Below are 23,629 nucleotides of genomic sequence, written 5' to 3' on the forward strand. Positions count from 1 at the left end.
TTCAGCCACCTTAATTACAGCTCCCCTTCACTGGTGGCTATCAGTAGGGAGAAACAATCTAGTATATAACTTCGGATTCAGCATAGTGAGCTGTCGAGCAAGCTTATGTAGTTAGCAAGACAGATAATAACTCTCTTCAGCCCACACTATGACGATCTATAGAACACAAATTTGGTTATGATCTCTCCTGTGTTTGGAGTTATATCTGTGGACTAGTATGCCTCCTTAAAATATTATTCTATATCTGTAAGTAAAACAGCCCCTGAAGATGTCTATTTGGTCGCCAGATAAAGACAGATAATGAGATGAATATTTGGTTAAAAAAAAAACTGCCAGTATCATTCAAAACACATTGTCAGGAACATGGTCAATGCCTTCATTAAGTGCAGTGCGAAGAAAAAATAGGAGTTAACTTTGCCAAATAAAATCTATAGTGTAAATCAAAAGGACTGAAATCTTAGCTCTCAACAGAGAATAGTGCATACACACACACACACACACATATATATATATATATATATATATATATATATATATATATATATATATATATATATATATATATATATATAAGCAATAAAAGTTATCTGCGAGCACGCATGTGCCAAATCAGATTGCCCGATGCTGAGGGAAAGTCTGTGTTATAGACTGGTTAATTAACCAACTCCGGCCTTTGTGAAATAGGGGTCTAGTGACTGTCGTGAATAGCTAATGAGGACACTATTCCTAGGATGCAGATCAGATCTTGCCAACCAGTAGCTGTATGGTGTGTCATATACAATGAACATAGCGGGTGTTTTTTGCATCAAGGTGGACAGTGACCCGTCTTGAGTTGAATGGCTGCAAGCTGCTCCCACTCACCCACTGTGGTTTGGAATCAAATCCCAGTTTTGCAGCCCAACAGTGTCTCTGAGTGGGCTACTATAGCAACTCTCTGCTTCTGGAACGTAGTGATTAAATCAGGGTTCCCATGGCCAGCTTTGGGTGAGGTCTCCTGTGGTATTAGATTTCCTCAGCGACCGGCTTAATGCTGCAAACGGCTCATGAGCATGGCTGAATGTCAAGCTCCTATCATCTGACTTATGTGAGAATGAGACATCACCTTTCCGGGAGCGGTCGTGTTTATGTGCGTCAGCGAGTTGCCATGATTCTTTATAATGTTGATCTAGCGATTTGCTCATTTTCCTGTAGAAGTGACAGTACAGTCATTTCTATGTTCGCCATATCTTGGATTGCTCAATGTGACGCAGCAAATGGTGTATATCTGCTCTGAAGTGGCATAACCCAGGTGCCGCTGGGGGGAAGGAAGTGCTCTCCGGTCTATTTTAATAGACATGTTTTCAGAGAAACCACGGTGCCTATGTTAAGTCGGCAATAGCGTTTAGGGCCATATGCCTAGATAAGTGAGTGTGTGTGGGAGCAGCCCACCGCCGGCATCTGCTTGGGCCTCAAATCTTTCCCCGTTCATCAGGCGTGATGCGTAGGTATAAAACCCAATTCTGATATGCCACAGTTCTCAGTCTGTTATTCTCAAAAGGGCTTTATCATAGCGGTGTGAAATACATTTGGGCTAGCTAGTTAGAGGAGCCTCAATAAGTTGCGACCATCTTGGTTGGCTGTTACTCCGCCCCCTCAGTATGGAGTAAATACCTTTACTGGTGTGAATCAAAGGGCTACTCTTGGAGTAGGGTCAGGATTCCTAGAACGTTTGTCTATTCTCCAGGAAGGTCTGGAGAAAGGGTTGTCTGTCAGTTATCTGAAAGGTCAGATTTCTGCTTTATCTATTCTGTTAGATAAGCGTAGCGGATGTACCAGATGTTTGATCCTTTTGTCAGGCTTTGGTCAGAATCAGGCCTGTGTTTAAACCTGTTACTCCTCCTTGGAGCCTTAACCTTGTTCTTTTACAGCAGGCTCCGTTTGAGACAATGCATTCCATAGATATTAAGTTGTTATCTTGGAAGGTTTTGTTTCTTATTGCTATCTCTTCTGCTCGGAGAGTTTCAGAACTCTCGACTTACCTTATCTTTCATGCAGATAAGGCGGTTCTTTGTACTAAATTTGGGTTTCTCCCTAAGGTGATTTCATTTAGAAATATTAATCAGGAAATTGTTGTTCCTTCTCTCTGTCCCAATTCTCCTCATAAGGAATGTCTGTTGCACAATTTGGATGTTGTGCATGCTCTTAAATTCTATTTGCAAACGACTAAGGTTTTTTCGCCAGTCTTCTGCCCTGTTTGTTTGATTGTTTCTCAGGAAAGCGTAAGGGTCAGAAAGCTACTCCTACTTCTCTTTCCCTCTGGTTGAGAAGTATGATTCGTTTTGCTTATGAGACTGCTGGACAGCAGCCTCCTGAGAGAATTACAGCTCATTCCACAAAGGATGTCTCTTCTTGGGCTTTCAAAAATGAAGCTTCTGTGGAACAGATTTGCAAGGCTGCAACTTGGTCCTCTCTGCATACTTTTTCCAAATTTGATACTTTTGCCTCGGCTGAGGCTTCTTTTTGGGAGAAAGGTTCTTCAAGTGGTGGTGCCTTCTGTTTAGGTCTGCCTGTCTTGTTTCCTCCCTATTAATGCCGTGTCCTCTAGCTTGGGTATTGGTTCCCACTAGTAATTGAATGACGTCGTGGACTCTCCATATCTTAGGAAAGAAAACAAAATTTATGCTAACCTGATTTCTTTCTTTCCGGATATGGAGAGTCCATGACCCCACTCTTTATTAAGTTTTTTTTTTTACTAATCTTCAGGCACCTCTACACATTTGTGTTATTCCTTTTTCCATTTCCCTTCGGTTGAATGACTAGGGATTATGGGTAGGAGAGTGATACTTAACAGCTTTCCTGTGGTGCTCTTTACCTCCTCCTTCTGGCCAGGAGTGATATTCCCACTAGTAATTGAATGACGTTGTGGACTCTCCATATCCGGAAAGAAAGAGATTTATCAGGTAAACATAAATTTGGGGTTTTTTTCTTCGGACTTTTCAAATGCATTTAAAGGGACACTAAACCCAAATTTTTCTTTCATGATTCAGATAGAGCATGCAGTTGTAAGCAACTTTCTAATTTACTCCTATTATCAAATTTTCTTCATTCTCTTGCTATCTTTATTTAAAAAGCAGGAATGTTAAGCTTAGGAGCTGGCCCATTTTAGGTTCAGCACCCTGGATAGTGCTTGCTTTTTGGTGGCTACCTTTAGCAAACCAATAAGCAAGCATAACCCAGGTTCTGAAACAAAAATGGGCCGGCAAATTAAACTTTAGATTCCTGCTTTTTAAATAAAGATAGCAAGAGAACAAAGAAAATTGATAATAGGAGCAAATTAGAAAGTTGCTAAAAATGACATGCTGTATCTGAATCATGAAAGAAAAAATTTGGGTTTAGTGTCTCACTGCGTTGCATCGCTTCTGAAGTTCAAATATTTCAACTCTGAGCGCTCAGCTACGCGACCTTATGCAGCTGAACGCTCAGAGATGAAAAGGCAGGACACGCTGAGCGTGCACAGTGAGACTTGGCCCACACCTGGAGTAGATCCATCGACCCTGCAATCTCCTGAAGCACTGAAAGGTTCTTCAGGAGGAGCAGTTGTGCACAGAAGTTTCCAATTACAGTGCTCCCCCTGCAGGTCATCCTTTTAGTAGCAGAAGATCAGCTGTCCCTCCCCCTAGGTTCTCAACAATTTTACCACTTTGGCAATATTGTCTGAAAACATCCACAAGGGTCTGTAAAGGTTTTCACGAGATTCTAGGAAGGGACATTTTACTGTATCTCATTAAAGGGACACTCAAGTCAAAATTATGTTATTTTAAACTACTTTTTAATTTTCTTCCATTAACAAAAGGTGCACAGTCTTTTTATGTTTATACTTTTTGAGTCACCAGCTCCTACTGAGCATGTGCAAGAATTCACAGAATATACATATATGCATGTGTGATTGGCTGATCATTGTCACATGATATAGGTGGAGTGGAAATAGACATAACTTTGACATTTGTCAGAAAAAACCCCACTACTTTCAAACTAAGTGCTTTTGTAGTTTTTTTTTCATGCATTTGTTAATTAAGCAAATCTACTGTATTTACTGGTCCTTTAAGAGGCAATACCTACATTTCTGGATGTGAAGGAGAGATGCATGCACTGCAACATGGCAATATAATTCATTTTATTATAGTCACACTTTGTATTGTGTATTTTAATTTGCTTTAAACCTTCCAATTTTGTTTATTACACTTAAACTTTTTATGTTGTGTTTTAACCAATGTATACTTTGTACTGTTTTTAACTTTGCATGCAGCAACATAATGAGGATTGTTATTTGTACAAAATATAACTGGATTTTGTATGTATTTTTTAAATCTTACAATCTTCAGTTGTACAGTGTGTGTGTGTGTGTGTGTGTGTGTGTGTGTGTATATATATATATATATATATATATATATATATATATATATATATATATATATATATATATATATATATTTATTATTATTATTATTATTATTATTATTATTTTCTATGAAAAATATTTGTTTAGTGTCGGACAGGGAAGTTCCTTGTGCTTGTCTTTAGTTCTTGCAGCTCTCTCTAGTGACCAGCTATTTATAACTGTCCCTAATTGGCTACAGCAGAGAAGGTAACCTAAGTTACAACATGGCAGCTGCCATTGTTTTATAGACACTAAAACTTTACACTTATTTTGTCACTATTTAAACATCTAATGAAACTGTAAAAAATACATCTACATGTTATGCTCAGACTGATCTTTTCTTTGAATGCATCATTCTATCTAGCATTTATATAGTGTTTAATGTCCCTTTAATTGTTATACATGCTTTTTGCAGTGCTTAATTGCTGTTATGCAAGAAATCTGGCTCAGAAAACAGCTGAATACCACTGCAAGCGGCCATATTCAGCATTTCCTGCAACACTAAAGCAAGGAATTTCCATCTCCAGTCTGTATCTGTATTTTAACCCCTACATAGAATTAGTTGAGGGATATAAAAAACATTTTTATTTTGCAATTCAGACAGAGCATAACATTTTTAAAAAAAAGTTTCCAATTTATTTCTATTATCAAATTTGCTTAGTTCCCATGACATTCTGTGTTGAAGAGATACCTAGGTAGGCATCTGGAGCACTACATAGCAGGGAATAATGCTGCCATCTTCCAAATGGATAGCATGCAAAACTGTCGCCATATAGTACTCCAAATGTGCACGCTCCTGAGCTTTACCTCCCTGATTTTCAACAAAAGGTACCAAGAGAATGATGATAGAAGTAAACTAGAAAGTTTTTTTAAAACTGCATGCTCGATCTGAATCATGAAAGAAAATTTTTGGGTTCCATGTCCGTTTAACTAGAGTCCGTAATGCAAAATTGTTTAGAACATGTAATTTGTTTTGTTAGAATGGTTCTTTAAATGTCTTTTTTCCCCCCCCTAAATCTAGGATGGCTACAGCATTCAGATTATTCTATTTTCTCTTGTAGGTAACATTTCTACAGATTGCAATGGATTTTCTACCAAAGATGCGGTTAAACCTCAAACTGACTCTAGCGGCAAAATTGCTGGCACTTATTTAAGCACTTCTCCGAATCGGGCTGTACAGACACAGCAACCTTGTTCAGTGAAAGTCACAATGTCATCAGATAATATCTGTTCTGGGGTTGTCCGTGAAGGCGGTGATGGTGTTTCTGGCCAAGGTGATATATTACTGTTGGATTTTTTTTAAGCTTGTTTTATTGCCTGCAAGTGTACTGAAAGCTAGAATGTAGAATGCTGCATAAGTCAACAGGGGACCACAAAACCTTTCCTTTCGCATACTGTTTCCTGATGTTCCGCAGGCTTTTCTGCTTTTGAATATGAATCACTATCTGTCCAAACAAAGGGCATTCATATTCATCTCATAAATTCCCAAATCTATTCAGGGATATTTTAATAGTCTGTATAAAATGCAGTTTGAATATTTTATAGAAAATTGGTTTCTTGGGTCACTGTTTGCAACAATGTTGCAGCAATGAAAGGTTACAACACAATTTTGTTTAGTTAAAGATTATCTAAAAAAAAGTCTCTGATAATATCAAAAGCAAAATAATCGGACATTTATATTAGATATATTGTATTGAGGAATTGTTGCCTGTTGTTTGCACAGCACATAATCAGCATGAAATTTTTACTTTTTGTCTAAATTTCATGGTCTTCTCATTGCTTTCATCCTTTTTTATTGATTTAACTTGCTCAAATACGGTTTCGCAAAGCTAGTTAGAGGGTATCTCTAGACAATTAAAAGGAAAATACCACTTTGAACTGGAAATTACATTTTAAAAGATATTTGATAAAAAATCAGTGACCACCACTTCACGCGTGAGTTCATTTACAACAACCATAAGTAATCTGTATATAATGGGTGGTCAAGCTGATTGCGTGTTATTGATAAACAAGTTTAAAATAATTGATCTGTTTTCTAAACCTCTATGAAATCTTTAAGCCAAATGGTAGAATTGCTGCTGTTTGTCTGATAAAATGTTGTCCATATGTGCCCGTCTGGCTTACACATCATTGCCAACCCTGTAGCAGTAATGTATGTGCTATACCCAAAGGAACCATATAAATAGGGAAAATGCTAGATGAAAACTTTCCCTGCACCACTAAAATTGCTTGGGTAGAAAGCAGTTTGTGTACAGCTTTTTATTAATTAACAGTACAAGTTCCTCCTGTTTAATTTTCTTTCTTTGATTTTATTATATGTCGCCGGTCGTTAAGGGTTTTCTTGTTTATAATAGCACAGGCCCCGCTATTAATAATACAAACCCCATAGAAAGATCTGCAAAGTACTGTTCTTAAGAAGCAGCCTTAAAGGGATATTCTGGTCAAAATTGAAATGCACATAGATGAATTGCATCTTTGAATAGAAACATATTTGCAATATACATGTATTGGCATAAATGCTTCTAGTAAAAATTATCACTGTTTTAGAATTTACATTTTTTTCTCTGCATGTGCATGTGAGGCACAGCTAGATGTTCTCAGTGCACCAGCATGTTAAATAATGCAGCTGCTCAGAGCGACAGTGGGGCTTGTATCATGTCAGCAATTAACAAACTGAATCATTACCAGATGGTACAAGCACCTTAGGCTCTCTGAACAAGTGCTGTGTTTTAAAATGCTGGTGCACGGTGCATACTTAAATACACTTTTGAAAGAGCTATAGCTTTTATTGGAAGCTAATTGCTAATTCATGTATATTACAAAAATGCTTCTATTCAAAACTGAAATGCATCCATGTGGATTCCAATTTTGGCTGGAATGTCCCTTTAAAGGAGCATAAACTGCTTGCATAAAATATTGTTTAACTACCTGCAGAGGGGCTGAACACATAGTTAAAAGTTTGCCGTGGCACACTTTTCTCCAACATTGGTGTGTCCGATCCACGGCTTCATCCTTACTTGTGGGATATTCTCTTCCCCTACAGGAAATGGCAAAGAGAGCACCCAGCAAGAGCTGTCCATATAGCCCCCCCTCTGGCTCCGCCCCCCAGTCATTCTCTCTGCCGCTCTGAACAAGTAGCATCTCCACAGGGATGGTAAAGAGTATGTGGTGTTAGTTGTAGTTTTTTATTTCTTCTATCAAGAGTTTGTTATTTTAAAATAGTGCCGGTTTGTACTATTTACTCTACAACAGAAAATGAAGAAGATTTCTGTTAAAGAGGAATATGATTTTAGCAGTAGTAACTAAAATCTATTGCTGTTCCCATGCAGGGCTGTTGAAACCAGAGAACTTCAGTTGGGGGGAACAGTTTGCAGGCTTATCTGCTGCAGGTATGATCAGTCATATTTCTAACAAGACATGTTAATGCTAGAAGACTGTCAGTTTTCCCTTAGGGGGTAAGTAAGCCATTTTCTTAGACTCATAACAGATTAAGGCTTATTAATGGGCTCTATACTGGTTGACACTATTGTGGGCTAAATCGATTGATTTATTTCATATTTAGATGGCTTTTAGAGTGTTTTGTGTACTTAAAAGCACTTTTGGGAACGTTTTTATTTGCCTGGCATTTAGTTAGACTACTATTTCAGTCAGAAAGGCCCCTTCACTCTGGTATGCAGAGGAAGGAGGCCCCGTTTTCGCGCCTCAATTGCGCAGTTTACTTCCATGGCAGTGCATGCAGCTTCATGTGAGGGGTCCTGTGGCTACAAAAACGGACTCAGGAAGGTTTATTTCAGTGCTGAATAACTCTCAGGGAAGTTAAAGAGCCGCAGAAAGGCTGTGGCTGTGATTGTAGTGTACTAAAATTGTTGAATTGAACAAATAGCTCTGGTTTGCTCATTTTAAGGGTTAAAGTCTTGAAACTTGGTGTGCAATACTTTCAAGGCATTAGGACTCTGGGGTAAAAAATTTGTAAAAATCGGACATTGCCTTCATTGTTTTTCAAAATATCAGAAATAAAGTGTGCCTGTTTATTATTTAAAGGGACAGTAACGCTTTTCTTTAAAAACGCTTTTATTGCATTATTAGCCTGCCAAATTCTGTCTAACATGTCTATACCTTCAGATGGCTTATGTTCTGTGTGTATGAAAGCCAAAGTGGTTCCCCCTATTAATGTATGCGCAAATTGTGTCATAGCGTCCAAACAAAGTATGGACAGTACTGTCACATTGAATAAGATTGCCCAAGATGATTCTTCTAATGAAGGTAGTGGGGATAGTTCTTCATCCTCTCCTTCTGTGTCAACACCAGTTTTGCCCGCGCAGGCGATACCTAGTACATCTAGCGCGCCAATGCTGGTTACTATGCAGCAATTAACAGCAGTAATGGATAATTCTATAGCAAATCTGTTATCCAAACTGCCATCCTACCCTAGAAAGCGTGATAGCTCAGTTTTAAATACAGAAGATGAGCAGGTTGGCGCTGAGGACAATTTATCAGTTATACCCTCACATCAATCTGAATTGGCAGTGAGGGAGGGTCTGTCTGAGGGGGAAATTTCTGATTCAGGAATAGTTTCTCAGCAGGCAGACACTGATGTCGTAACATTTAAATTTAAGTTAGAACATCTCCGCGCCCTGCTTAAGGAGGTCCTAACTACTCTTGATGACTGTGATTCTTTGGTAATTCCAGAGAAATTGTGCAAGATGGACAAATTCTTAGAGGTCCCAGTGCACGCTGATGCTTTTCCGATACCCAAGCGGGTGGCGGACATAGTGACTAAGGAGTGGGAAAAGCCAGGTATACCTTTTGTTCCACCTCCTATATTCAAGAAAATGTTCCCCGTTGTTGACCCCAGAAGCGACGCATGGCAAACAGTTCCTAAGGTTGAGGGGGCAGTGTCAACGTTAGCTAAGCGCACAACTATTCCTATTGAGGACAGTTGCACTTTTAAAGATCCTATGGATAAAAAATTGGAAGGATTGCTTAAAAAGATATTTGTTCAACAAGGTTTCCTTCTTCAACCAATCTCGTGCATTATTCCTGTCACCACGGCAGCGTATTTGTGGTTAGAGGAACTAGAAAATTCGCTCCAAAAAGAGACTCCATATGATGAAGTCATGGACAGAATTCACACACTAAAGTTGGCTAATTCCTTTATTTTGGATGCCGCTTTCCAATTGGCTAAGTTAGCGGCGAAAAATTCAGGTTTTGCAATACTGGCGCGCAGAGCGCTTTGGCTAAAATCCTGGTCGGCGGATGTGTCGTCCAAGAATAAATTGCTTAATATTCCTTTCAAGGGTAAGACCCTTTTCGGGCCGGAATTGAAAGAGATTATTTCAGACATTACTGGTGGAAAGGGACATGCCCTCCCACAGGATAGGCCTTTCAAGGCTAAGAACAAATCTAATTTCTCCAACATAGGTGTGTCCGGTCCACGGCGTCATCCTTACTTGTGGGATATTCTCTTCCCCAACAGGAAATGGCAAAGAGCCCAGCAAAGCTGATCACACGATCCCTCCTAGGCTCCGCCTACCCCAGTCATTCTCTTTGCCGTTGTACAGGCAACATCTCCACGGAGATGGCTTAGAGTTTTTTAGTGTTTAACTGTAGTTTTTATTATTCAATCAAGAGTTTGTTATTTTGAAATAGTGCTGGTATGTACTATTTACTCAGAAACAGAAAAGAGATGAAGATTTCTGTTTGTATGAGGAAAATGATTTTAGCAACCGTCACTAAAATCCATGGCTGTTCCACGCAGGACTGTTGAGAGCAATTAACTTCAGTTGGGGGAACAGTGAGCAGTCTCTTGCTGCTTGAGGTATGACACATTCTAACAAGACGATGTAATGCTGGAAGCTGTCATTTTCCCTATGGGATCCGGTAAGCCATGTTTATTACGATCGTAAATAAGGGCTTCAAAAAGGGCTTATTAAGACTGTAGACTTTTTCTGGGCTAAATCGATTCATTATTAACACATATTTAGCCTTGAGGAATCATTTTATCTGGGTATTTTGATATAATAATATCGGCAGGCACTGTTTTAGACACCTTATTCTTTAGGGGCTTTCCCAAAGCATAGGCAGAGCCTCATTTTCGCGCCGGTGTTGCGCACTTGTTTTTGAGAGGCATGGCATGCAGTCGCATGTGAGAGGAGCTCTGATACTTAGAAAAGACTTTCTGAAGGCGTCATTTGGTATCGTATTCCCCTGGGGCTTGGTTGGGTCTCAGCAAAGCAGATACCAGGGACTGTAAAGGGGTTAAAGTTCAAAACGGCTCCGGTTCCGTTATTTTAAGGGTTAAAGCTTCCAAATTTGGTGTGCAATACTTTAAGGCTTTAAGACACTGTGGTGAAAATTTGGTGAATTTTGAACAATTCCTTCATGTTTTTTTCGCAATTGCAGTAATAAAGTGTGTTCAGTTTAAAATTTAAAGTGACAGTAACGGTTTTATTTGAAAACGTTTTTTGTACTTTGTTATCAAGTTTATGCCTGTTTAACATGTCTGAACTACCAGATAGACTGTGTTCTGAATGTGGGGAAGCCAGAATTCCTATTCATTTAAATAAATGTGATTTATGTGACAATGACAATGATGCCCAAGATGATTCCTCAAGTGAGGGGAGTAAGCATGGTACTGCATCATTCCCTCCTTCGTCTACACGAGTCTTGCCCACTCAGGAGGCCCCTAGTACATCTAGCGCGCCAATACTCCTTACTATGCAACAATTAACGGCTGTAATGGATAATTCTGTCAAATACATTTTAGCCAAAATGAACACTTATCAGCGTAAGCGCGACTGCTCTGTTTTAGATACTGAAGAGCATGACGACGCTGATAATAATATTTCTGAAGGGCCCCTAACCCAGTCTGATGGGGCCAGGGAGGTTTTGTCTGAGGGAGAAATTACTGATTCAGGGAACATTTCTCAACAAGCTGAACCTGATGTGATTGCATTTAAATTTAAGTTGGAACATCTCCGCATTCTGCTTAAGGAGGTATTATCCACTCTGGATGATTGTGACAAGTTGGTCATCCCAGAGAAACTATGTAAAATGGACAAGTTCCTAGAGGTGCCGGGGCTCCCAGAAGCTTTTCCTATACCCAAGCGGGGTGGCGGACATTGTTAATAAAGAATGGGAAAGGCCCGGTATTCCTTTCGTCCCTCCCCCCATATTTAAAAAATTGTTTCCTATGGTCGACCCCAGAAAGGACTTATGGCAGACAGTCCCCAAGGTCGAGGGAGCGGTTTCCACTTTAAACAAACGCACCACTATACCCATAGAGGATAGTTGTGCTTTCAAAGATCCTTTGGATAAAAAATTAGAAGGTTTGCTTAAAAAGATGTTTGTTCAGCAGGGTTACCTTCTACAACCAATTTCATGCATTGTCCCTGTCGCTACAGCCGCATGTTTCTGGTTCGATGAGCTGATAAAGGCGGTAGATAGTGATTCTCCTCCTTATGAGGAGATTATGGACAGAATCAATGCTCTCAAATTGGCTAATTCTTTCACCCTAGACGCCACTTTGCAATTGGCTAGGTTAGCGGCTAAGAATTCTGGGTTTGCTATTGTGGCGCGCAGAGCGCTTTGGTTGAAATCTTGGTCGGCTGATGCGTCTTCCAAGAACAAGCTACTTAACATTCCTTTCAAGGGGGAAAACGCTGTTTGGCCCTGACTTGAAAGAGATTATCTCTGATATCACTGGGGGTAAGGGCCACGCCCTTCCTCAGGATCGGCCTTTCAAGGCAAAAAATAAACCTAATTTTCGTCCCTTTCGTAGAAACGGACCAGCCCAAAGTGCTACGTCCTCTAAGCAAGAGGGTAATACTTCTCAAGCCAAGCCAGCTTGGAGACCAATGCAAGGCTGGAACAAGGGAAAGCAGGCCAAGAAACCTGCCACTGCTACCAAGACAGCATGAAATGTTGGCCCCCGATCCGGGACCGGATCTGGTGGGGGGCAGACTCTCTCTCTTCGCTCAGGCTTGGGCAAGAGATGTTCTGGATCCTTGGGCGCTAGAAATAGTCTCCCAAGGTTATCTTCTGGAATTCAAGGGACTTCCCCCAAGGGGGAGGTTCCACAGGTCTCAGTTGTCTTCAGACCACATAAAAAGACAGGCATTCTTACATTGTGTAGAAGACCTGTTAAAAATGGGAGTGATTCATCCTGTTCCATTAAGAGAACAAGGGATGGGGTTCTACTCCAATCTGTTTATAGTTCCCAAAAAAGAGGGAACGTTCAGACCAATCTTAGATCTCAAGATTTTAAACAAGTTTCTCAAGGTTCCATCGTTCAAGATGGAAACCATTCGAACTATTCTTCCTTCCATCCAGGAAGGTCAATTCATGACCACGGTGGATTTAAAGGATGCGTATCTACATATTCCTATCCACAAGGAACATCATCGGTTCCTGAGGTTCGCATTCCTGGACAAACATTACCAGTTCGTGGCGCTTCCTTTCGGATTAGCCACTGCTCCAAGGATTTTCACAAAGGTACTAGGGTCCCTTCTAGCTGTGCTAAGACCAAGGGGCATTGCTGTAGTACCTTACTTGGACGACATTCTGATTCAAGCGTCGTCCCTTCCTCAAGCAAAGGCTCACACGGACATTGTCCTGGCCTTTCTCAGATCTCACGGATGGAAAGTGAACGTGGAAAAGAGTTCTCTATCTCCGTCAACAAGGGTTCCCTTCTTGGGAACAATAATAGACTCCTTAGAAATGAGGATTTTTCTGACAGAGGCCAGAAAAACAAAACTTCTAGACTCTTGTCGGATACTTCATTCCGTTCCTCTTCCTTCCATAGCTCAGTGCATGGAAGTGATCGGGTTGATGGTAGCGGCAATGGACATAGTTCCTTTTGCACGCATTCATCTAAGACCATTACAACTGTGCATGCTCAGTCAGTGGAATGGGGACTATACAGACTTGTCTCCGAAGATACAAGTAAATCAGAGGACCAGAGACTCACTCCGTTGGTGGCTGTCCCTGGACAACCTGTCACGAGGGATGACATTCCGCAGACCAGAGTGGGTCATTGTCACGACCGACGCCAGTCTGATGGGCTGGGGCGCGGTCTGGGGATCCCTGAAAGCTCAGGGTCTTTGGTCTCGGGAAGAATCTCTTCTACCGATAAATATTCTGGAACTGAGAGCGATATTCAATGCTCTCAAGGCTTGGCCTCAGCTAGCGAGGGCCAAGTTCATACGGTTTCAATCAGACAACATGACAACTGTTGCGTACATCAACCATCAGGGGGGAACAAGGAGTTCCCTGGCGATGGAAGAAGTGACCAAAATCATTCTATGGGCGGAGTCTCACTCCTGCCACCTGTCTGCTATCCACATCCCAGGAGTGGAAAATTGGGAAGCGGATTTTCTGAGTCGTCAGACATTGCATCCGGGGGAGTGGGAACTCCATCCGGAAATCTTTGCCCAAGTCACTCAGCTGTGGGGCATTCCAGACATGGATCTGATGGCCTCTCGTCAGAACTTCAAAGTTCCTTGCTACGGGTCCAGATCCAGGGATCCCAAGGCGGCTCTAGTGGATGCACTAGTAGCACCTTGGACCTTCAAACTAGCTTATGTGTCCCCGCCGTTTCCTCTCATCCCCAGGCTGGTAGCCAGGATCAATCAGGAGTGGGCGTCGGTGATCTTGATAGCTCCTGCGTGGCCACGCAGGACTTGGTATGCAGATCTGGTGAATATGTCATCGGCTCCACCTTGGAAGCTACCTTTGAGACGAGACCTTCTTGTTCAGGGTCCGTTCGAACATCCGAATCTGGTTTCACTCCAGCTGACTGCTTGGAGATTGAACGCTTGATCTTATCGAAGCGAGGGTTCTCAGATTCTGTTATCGATACTCTTGTTCAGGCCAGAAAGCCTGTAACTAGAAAGATTTACCACAAAATTTGGAAAAAATATATCTGTTGGTGTGAATCTAAAGGATTCCCTTGGGACAAGGTTAAGATTCCTAGGATTCTATCCTTCCTTCAAGAAGGATTGGAAAAAGGATTATCTGCAAGTTCCCTGAAGGGACAGATTTCTGCCTTGTCTGTGTTACTTCACAAAAAGCTGGCCGCTGTGCCAGATGTTCAAGCCTTTGTTCAGGCTCTGGTTAGAATTAAGCCTGTTTACAAACCTTTGACTCCTCCTTGGAGTCTCAATTTAGTTCTTTCAGTTCTTTAGGGGGTTCCGTTTGAACCCTTGCATTCCGTTGATATTAAGTTATTATCTTAGAAGAGTTTCAGAATTATCTGCTCTGCAGTGTTCTCCTCCTTATCTGGTGTTCCATGCAGATAAGGTGGTTTTACGTACTAAACCTGGTTTTCTTCCAAAAGTTGTTTCTAACAAAAACATTAACCAGGAGATTATCGTACCTTCTCTGTGTCCGAAACCAGTTTCAAAGAAGGAACGTTTGTTGCACAATTTGGATGTTGTTCGCGCTCTAAAATTCTATTTAGATGCTACAAAGGATTTTAGACAAACATTTTCCTTGTTTGTTGTTTATTCCGGTAAAAGGAGAGGTCAAAAAGCAACTTCTACCTCTCTCTCTTTTTGGATTAAAAGCATCATCAGATTGGCTTACGAGACTGCCGGACGGCAGCCTCCCGAAAGAATCACAGCTCATTCCACTAGGGCTGTGGCTTCCACATGGGCCTTCAAGAACGAGGCTTCTGTTGATCAGATATGTAGGGCAGCGACTTGGTCTTCACTGCACACTTTTACCAAATTTTACAAGTTTGATACTTTTGCTTCTTCTGAGGCTATTTTTGGGAGAAAGGTTTTGCAAGCCGTGGTGCCTTCCATTTAGGTGACCTGATTTGCTCCCTCCCTTCATCCGTGTCCTAAAGCTTTGGTATTGGTTCCCACAAGTAAGGATGACGCCGTGGACCGGACACACCTATGTTGGAGAAAACAGAATTTATGTTTACCTGATAAATTACTTTCTCCAACGGTGTGTCCGGTCCACGGCCCGCCCTGGTTTTTTTTTTTTTTTTTTTTTTTTAATCAGGTCTGATAATTTATTTTCTTTAACTACAGTCACCACGGTACCATATGGTTTCTCCTATGCAAATATTCCTCCTTAACGTCGGTCGAATGACTGGGGTAGGCGGAGCCTAGGAGGGATCGTGTGACCAGCTTTGCTGGGCTCTTTGCCATTTCCTGTTGGGGAAGAGAATATCCCACAAGTAAGGATGACGCAGTGGACCGGACACACCGTTGGAGAAAGTAATTTATCAGGTAAACATAAATTCTGTTTTTCGTTCCTTTCCTAATTTCAGGAACGGACCGAATCCTAACTCTGCGGCCTCCAGACAAGAAAACAACTCTTCCCAGCCTAAACCAGCATGGAAACCATTGCAAGGCTTTAACAAGGGTAAACAGGGCAAGAAGCCTGCTGCTGCTACCAAGACAGCATGAAGGGGTAGCCCCCGATCCGGGACCGGATCTAGTAGGGGGCAGACTTTCTCTCTTCGCTCAGGCTTGGGCAAGAGAAGTTCCGGATCCCTGGGCACTAGAAATAGTCTCTCAGGGGTATCTTCTAGAGTTCAAGGAACTTCCTCCAAGGGGAAGGTTCCACATGTCTCGCTTATCTTCAGACCAGATAAAGAGACAGGCATTCTTACATTGCGTAGGAGACCTATTAAAAATGGGAGTGATAAACCCAGTTCCAACAGTGGAACAAGGTCTGGGTTTTTACTCAAACCTGTTTGTAGTTCCCAAAAAAGAGGGAACTTTCAGGCCAATTCTGGATCCAAAAATTCTAAACAAATTCCTCAGAGTTCCATCATTCAAAATGGAAACCATTCGGACAATTTTACCAACAATCCAGGAGGGTCAATATATGACTACCGTGGACTTAAAGGATGCGTACCTGCATATTCCTATCCACAAAGATCATCATCAGTTCCTGAGGTTCGCCTTTATGGACAAACATTACCAGTTCATGGCTCTTCCGTTCGGTTTAGCCACTGCTCCCAGAATCTTCACAAAGGTGCTAGGGTCCCTTCTAGCGGTTTTAAGACCGAGGGGCATTGCTGTAGCACCTTACCTAGACGACATTCTAATCCAAGCGTCGTCTCTTTCCAAAGCAAAGGCTCATACAGACATTGTTCTAGCCTTTCTCAGATCTCACGGGTGGAAGGTGAACGTAGAAAAGAGTTCCCTGTCCCGTCAACAAGAGTTCCCTTTTTGGGAACAATAATAGATTCTGTAGAAATGAACATCTTCCTGACAGAGGTCAGAAAGTTAAAGCTTCTAAACGCTTGTCAAGTTCTTCACTCTATTCTTCAGCCTTCCATAGCTCAGTGCATGGAAGTAGTAGGATTAATGGTTGCAGCAATGGACATAGTTCCTTTTGCTCGAATTTATCTAAGACCATTACCACTGTGCATGCTCAATCAGTGGAATGGGGACTATGCAGACTTGTCTCCCCAGATTCAAGTAGACCAGGTAACCAGGGATTCTCTCCGCTGGTCGTTGTCTCACGATCACCTGTCTCAGGGAATGAGTTTCCGCAGACCAGAGTGGGTCATTGTCATGACCGACGCCAGTCTCTTAGGCTGGGGTGCGGTCTGGGACTCTCTGAAAGCTCAAGGTCTATGGTCTTGAGAAGAGTCTCTTCTTCAGATAAACATTTTAGAACTGAGAGCGATATCCAACGCGCTCCTGGCGTGGCCTCACCTAACAAAGGCCAAATTCATAAGGTTTCAGTCGGACAACATGATGACTGTAGTGTACATCAATCATCAGGGCGGAACAAAGAGTTCCTTAGCGATAAGAGAGGTATCCAAGATCATTAAATGGGCGGAGGATCACTCCTGCCACCTATCTGCAATTCACATCCCAGGAGTGGACAACTGGGAGGCGATTATTTGAGTCGTCAGACTTTTCATCCACGGGAGTGGGAACTCCACCCGGAGGTTTTTGCCAAAGTTAACTCAACTATGGGGCATTCCAGATATGGATCTGATAGCGTCTCACCAGAACGCCAAGGTTCCTCGATACGGGTCCAGAACCAGGGATCCCAAGGCGACACTGGTGGATGCATTAGTGGCGCCTTGGTCTTTCAACCTAGCTTATGTGTTTCCACCGTTCCCTCTCCTTCCCAGGCTTGTAGCCAGGATCAAACAGGAGCAGACCTCTGTGATTCTAATAGCCCCTGCGTGGCCACGCAGGACTTGGTATGCAGACCTGGTGAATATGTCATCGGCTCCACCATGGAAGCTACCTTTTGAGACAGGATCTTCTAGTACAAGGTCCGTTCGAACATCCAAATCTAGTCTCTCTCCAACTGACTGCTTGGTAATTGAACGCTTGATTCTATCTAAGCGTGGGTTTTCAGATTCAGTCATAGATACTCTAGTTCAAGCCAGAAAACCTCTAACTAACTAGGAAGATTTACCATAAGATATGGCAAAAATATATCCGTTGGTGTGAATCCAAGGGATTCCCTTGGAGTAAAATTAAAATTCCTAGGATACTTTCCTTTCTCCAAGAAGGTCTGGATAAAGGTTTGTCAGCTAGTTCCTTAAAAGGACAGATATCTGCTCTGTCTGTTTTGTTACACAAATGTCTGGCAGCAGTGCCAGATGTACAGGCATTTGTACAGGCGTTAGTTAGAATCAAGCCTGTCTACAGACCCATGACTCCTCCTTGGAGTCTAAATTTAGTTCTTTCAGTTCTTCAGGGGGTTCCATTTGAACCCATGCATTCCATAGATATTAAGTTTCTATCTTGGAAAGTTCTGTTTTTGGTTGCTATTTCTTCTGCTAGAAGAGTTTCTGAATTATCTGCTTTGCAGTGTACTTCTCCCTATCTGGTATTCCATATAGATAAGGTAGTTTTACGTGCCAAGCCTGGTTTTCTTCCAAAGGTTGTTTCTAACAGGAATATTAACCAGGAAATTGTTGTTCCTTCTCTGTGTCCGAATCCAGTTTCAAAGAAGGAACGTTTGTTACACAATCTAGATGTGGTCCGTGCTTTAAAGTTCTATTTAGAAGCAACAAAGGATTTCAGGCAGACATCATCCTTGTTTGTTGTGTATTCTGGTAAGAGGAGAGGGCAGAAAGCTACTGCTACCTCTTTCTTTTTGGCTGAAAAGCATCATCCGATTGGCTTATGAGACTGCCGGACGGCAGCCTCCTGAACGAATTACAGCTCATTCTACTAGAGCTGTGGCTTCCACATTGGCCTTCAAGAATGAGGCTTCTGTTGATCAAATTCGATACTTATGCTTCTTCGGAGGCTATTTTTGGGAGAAAGGTTTTGCAAGCCGTGGTGCCTTCCGTTTAGGTAACCTGGTTTGCTCCCTCCCTTCATCCGTGTCCTAAAGCTTTGGTATTGGTTCCCACAAGTAAGGATGAAGCCGTGGACCGGACACACCAATGTTGGAGAAAACCGAATTTATGTTTACCTGATAAATTTCTTTCTCCAACGGTGTGTCCGGTCCACGGCCCACCCTGGTTTTTAATCAGGTTTGAAAAATTTCTTTCTTTATACACTACAGTCACCACGGCACCCTATAGTTTCTCCTTTTTCTCCTAACCGTCGGTCGAATGACTGGGGGGGCAGAGCCAGAGGGGGGGCTATATGGACAGCTCTTGCTGGGTGCTCTCTTTGCCATTTCCTGTAGGGGAAGAGAATATCCCACAAGTAAGGATGAAGCCGTGGACCGGACACACCGTTGGAGAAAGAAATTTATCAGGTAAACATAAATTCTGTTTTTTACATTAAAAAATCCTGTGGCACACCACCATCCCAAAATTTTAAAAAAAATCACACATTGTAGTCTAATACAGCATATATAAATACACATACACACAAACACACACATACTGTATGTATTGTGCTGTGATGCCATGCCTCCTACAAACTACCCCTGCACTGGGAGTAAAAAACAAGCAAAATTTAAACAATATGTCACACCGTTGTCAGTCTGCCGTGGCACACCTGAGGATCTCTCACGGCACACTAGTGTGCCACGGCACACTGGTTGAAAAACACTGTTCTAGTTCATAATAACGCGGGTCCTGCCACAAGCAATGGGACCACACCCATTATACCCTTCCTTCTGCCTGCTAGCGGCAAGACCGCACTATTAAGAACTCTGTCCCCATAGAAAGACCAGTGACGTACAGGGACACTGAACCCAAATTTTTTATTTTGTGATTCAGATAGAGCATGCAATTTTAAGCAACTTTCTAATTTACTCCTATTCATTTTTCTTCGTTCTCTTGCTAGCTTTATTTGAAAAAGAAAGCATCTAAGCTAAGGAGCCAGCCAATTTTTGGTTCAGACCCTGGACAGCACTTGTTTATTGGTGGGTGAATGTATCCACCAATCGGCAAGAACATCCCAGGTTGTTCACCAAAAATGGGCCGGCATCTAAAATTACATTCTTGCTTTTCTTATAAAGATTCCAAGAGAATGAAGAAAATTTGATAATAGGAGTAAATTAGAAAGTTGCTTAAAATTGTATGCTCTATCTGAATCCCGAAAGAAAACATTTGGGTTCAGTGTCCCTTTTAAGAGGTAAAATATTCAATTTGTTAGGAGACGAAAATGGCTGCCAAGCTCCACCCACCAATGTTGTGTATATTTTGGTGTTAAATTTCTCCAATCAAGATTGACACTTAAATAAGTTTTCCTACTCACACACCCTGATTTGTTCATGTGTAATTTGAAATAGCTAACTGAACAATATTAAATGTGCACTGCTAAACTGTCATACAAGAAAACGGCTAACTGGACAAGAAGAAAGCTGTGGGCGGAGCTTCACGGCCATTTTCAGCTGCTAACAAACAATGATTATTTAAGTTTCATGTATTTCTTCCAAGCTTATCAATGTGGAACCCTTGCAAGATGCTTGTTTGGTATCTAACAATAAGTAATAAAGAATAAGTATTGGGTCTAGACTGTCGATTTAAAGTCTGCTCCATAGCAGCAATGCACTACTGGGAGTTAGCTGAACACATTGGGTGAGCCATTGATGAGACATATATATATATATAGCCACCAGCTAGCTCCCAGTAGTGCGTTGCTGCTCCTGAGTCTCCCTATGTTCTAAGAGAACAAAATACATTTGATAACACAAGTAAATTGAAACGTTTCTTAAAATTGCATGCTGAACCAATAGTTAAATCTTGATGTTAATGTCCCTTTAAACAACCAAAATTTCGAATCTACTTTCATTTTTATTTTGGTTGCGTTCCTTTCTTTATTTTAGTCCCCCAGAAAGACTGGAGTACATTCTGCAGATTTCAGATACCTTAACCCTGTTACTTTCTACACAGTGCTTGCAGTGCTGGGGCTCATTTATCTCTCCCCCTAACTGACCACAGCAGAGGAGATAAGATCCCTTTTAAAAGCCTTGAGTAGGGTTATCTGTCCTTGGACTGCAAAACAATGAAAATGATTCATTGTTTTAAATCCTTTTAAAGGGGAATTATTGTTGTACAAGAATCGCATGATCTAGTTTTTAAATTTTTAACTATTCTCACTTGGAACACTGTTTACCCCCACAAATGGGTAAAACACAAAGTCCCGCTGGGAGCTATAGACAACTGCTGCTCCTGAGCAGGAAACAGAATGTGAGCAGCCGTCGCTTAACTCCCAATCACAGGCTGTAGTCAGCTTGGGAGCTGCAGTATTTCTAGCTCTTGAATGAAACTTTACCCATGTGTTTACCCCCTTTTGAAAGTTTACCCATTTCAAAGTGGCCAGAAACAGTATTCTAAGGTGTATTCTGTGCCTTTAAATACTTATTGATGCTAAACAATCTCCAAAATAAATTGATACATTTAGGTGTTACACCTTTTATTAGATGAAAATGATTAAGTGAACATTTTTATCCGGCATAAACCTGTTCACTCCAACAGGTTCTTATACTTTTATCTGAGAGTGTTTGGTAAGTGGTATTTTCCTTTTATCTTTCAAAGCTGCTTGAATTTGTGTAGGACGTGTGGTCATAGCTATTTATACTTTTACATGTTTCTTCTCTCTTGTTTTCTTCCCTCTATATTCATTTGCAGGCTGGACGGTTTACCACCAATCATCAGAGCGCGTGACCTATAAATCTAGTAGCAAACCTCGTACCAGATTCCTCAGTGGACCTGTGTCTTTGTCCATCTGTTTGTATTTGTTCTTTAGTATTTAATTCATTTCTTTGCTCCTCCCAACTATAACGTTTTCCCCTTTTTTATTTAGTTCATCTTTACAATCAGTTTTGTTTTTGTTTTTTTGCAGCTTGTCCACTTACCACTAGTGATACTCAACCAACATATGGCTTCAGTATTCTGAATATATCTTTTCTGTGCACAATTATTTAACCCCATGGCTGTCCTACTTTGCTGCCAGTGATTTTATGGTCACACATTTAATGGGTTAATGTGTTAATTTTTAGGCTTTCACTTGATCATAGTGTCATTCTAAAGTGTATTGAAATCAATACAAGTAAAGAAACCATAAGTTCACTATAATTTCTGTGTATAACCAGCTGGGAAGGTGGGAAAAAAAAGTGTGATTAGTCTCCAGCCAATTAAAACTGAATAAAGCAATAATTCAGTATTTTGAGCATGTAACATTAAAGGGACATTCCAGCGAAAAACGGAATCTACATGAATGCATTACATTTTTTAATAGAAGCATTTTTGTAATACACATGTTTTAACAAAAATACTTCTAATAAAAGCAATAGCTATTTAAAAAGTGTATATAAGTATGCATCGTGCACCAGCATTTTAAACACAACACTTACTCAGAGAGCCTAAGGAACTTGTACCATCTGGTAATGACTCAATTTGTTAACTGCCAACATGATACAAGCCCCCCCTGTGCTCTGAGCAGCTGCAGTATTTAAAATGTTAATGCACTGAGAATATCTAGCTATTCTTCACATGCACGTGCAGGGAAAATGCTAGCACTATAACAGTGATAACTTTTACTAGAAGCATTTTTACCATTACATGTATGTTGCAATTATGTTTCTATTAAAAGATGTAATTTATCTATGTGCATTTCAATTTTGGCTGGAATGTCCCTTTAACATAAAGTAATTGAGACTGGCAGCACCATAGCCCAGTTGCAATCTTTAAAAGGATATGAAACCCACATTTTATATTTCATGATTCAGACAGTGCATGCAACTTTCTAATTTACTCCTATTATCAAATTTTCTTCGTTCTCTTAATATCTTTATTTGAAAAGGCAGGAATGTAAGCTTAGGAGCCACCCATTCTTGGTTCAGCACCTGGGTAGTGCTTGCTGATTGTTGTCTAAATGTAGCCACCAATCAGCAAGCGCTGTTCAGGGTTCTGAAACCAAAAATGTGCTGGCTCCTAAGTTTACATTCCTTTTTTTTTTTTCCCAAATAAAGATACCAAGATTTTGAAGAACAATTCATAATTGGGGTAAATTAGAAAGTTGCTTAAATTGCTGCTCTAGCTGAATCATTTAAGAAATAAAAATGGGTTTTATATCCCTTTTTAATATATTTTTAGATTTAAAAAAAAAATGGAGTAGCAAATAACCTATTACAGATCCTGTTGTTGAGTATTGCCATTTCTGGACATCATTCTTCATGGCTTCTTCATTACTTATCTGTTATTCTTTGTTTTTTTTTCTCTTTTGGTTTTATCATCATCTCATTTTTGTGCACTGCTTTTGCCTTATGTCTTGGGGCCAAAGTATATGTGGAACAGCTTGCAGTCTGCACAACCTAACACAAAGTCGTAACCCCTCCCAAGTGCTCTCTTTTTTTTTTGTCCGTATTTTATATAACATAGTATTTGTTTCATCATTGAAACTGTTGTGAATGTCTGCTGGTCAGAGAGAGAAAGCAAGAAATTCTTCCTGCAGTAGAACATCTCTGTAACACATGTTGGGACGATGAAGAGAGAGATTCACACAGCTCAATCAATTGTAGACGTTCACTGACGGGTACAAGTTGCATCAAACGGCTGTATAAAATAAAATGTTTTAATCTAAAGTTATTTTATATGTATACCATGGTGCTCCTAACCTTAGCCCCCTGGTTTTAAAAGTACACAGTCACTGTGTGTGTGTGTGTAAAATATATATATATCTCCAATTACCAGCTTTTTCCCACCTGAAGACATCCGCCTGGGTGCAAACTTGAACACAATACAGCAACCAAAAAAGGTGCACTCTCAGGGCTTTCCCAACAAAAGTAAAGTTACTTTATTTGAAAAAT

The 23,629-nt window shown here is 40.9% G+C and overlaps 1 protein-coding gene and 1 long non-coding RNA gene across 2 annotated transcripts in view; one reads left to right on the top strand and one right to left on the bottom strand.

The window, feature by feature from the left end:
- The window catches only part of WNK2 (WNK lysine deficient protein kinase 2), a 331,019-nt gene that overhangs the window by 273,539 nt on the left and 33,851 nt on the right, over positions 1–23,629 (top strand). Inside the window, exons 23-24 of the mRNA XM_053720758.1 lie at positions 5,479–5,691; positions 21,450–21,548. Coding sequence (XP_053576733.1) covers positions 5,479–5,691; positions 21,450–21,548 — 312 coding nt within the window. The remainder of the gene's footprint in view (positions 1–5,478; positions 5,692–21,449; positions 21,549–23,629) is intronic.
- LOC128666277 (uncharacterized) overlaps positions 23,061–23,629 on the bottom strand; it is a 33,632-nt gene continuing 33,063 nt past the window's right edge. Inside the window, exon 3 of the long non-coding RNA XR_008403229.1 lies at positions 23,061–23,375. This is a non-coding gene — a long non-coding RNA (uncharacterized LOC128666277). The remainder of the gene's footprint in view (positions 23,376–23,629) is intronic.

The sequence above is a fragment of the Bombina bombina genome, chromosome 7, assembly GCF_027579735.1.
Source record: "Bombina bombina isolate aBomBom1 chromosome 7, aBomBom1.pri, whole genome shotgun sequence".
Lineage (NCBI taxonomy): Eukaryota > Metazoa > Chordata > Amphibia > Anura > Bombinatoridae > Bombina > Bombina bombina.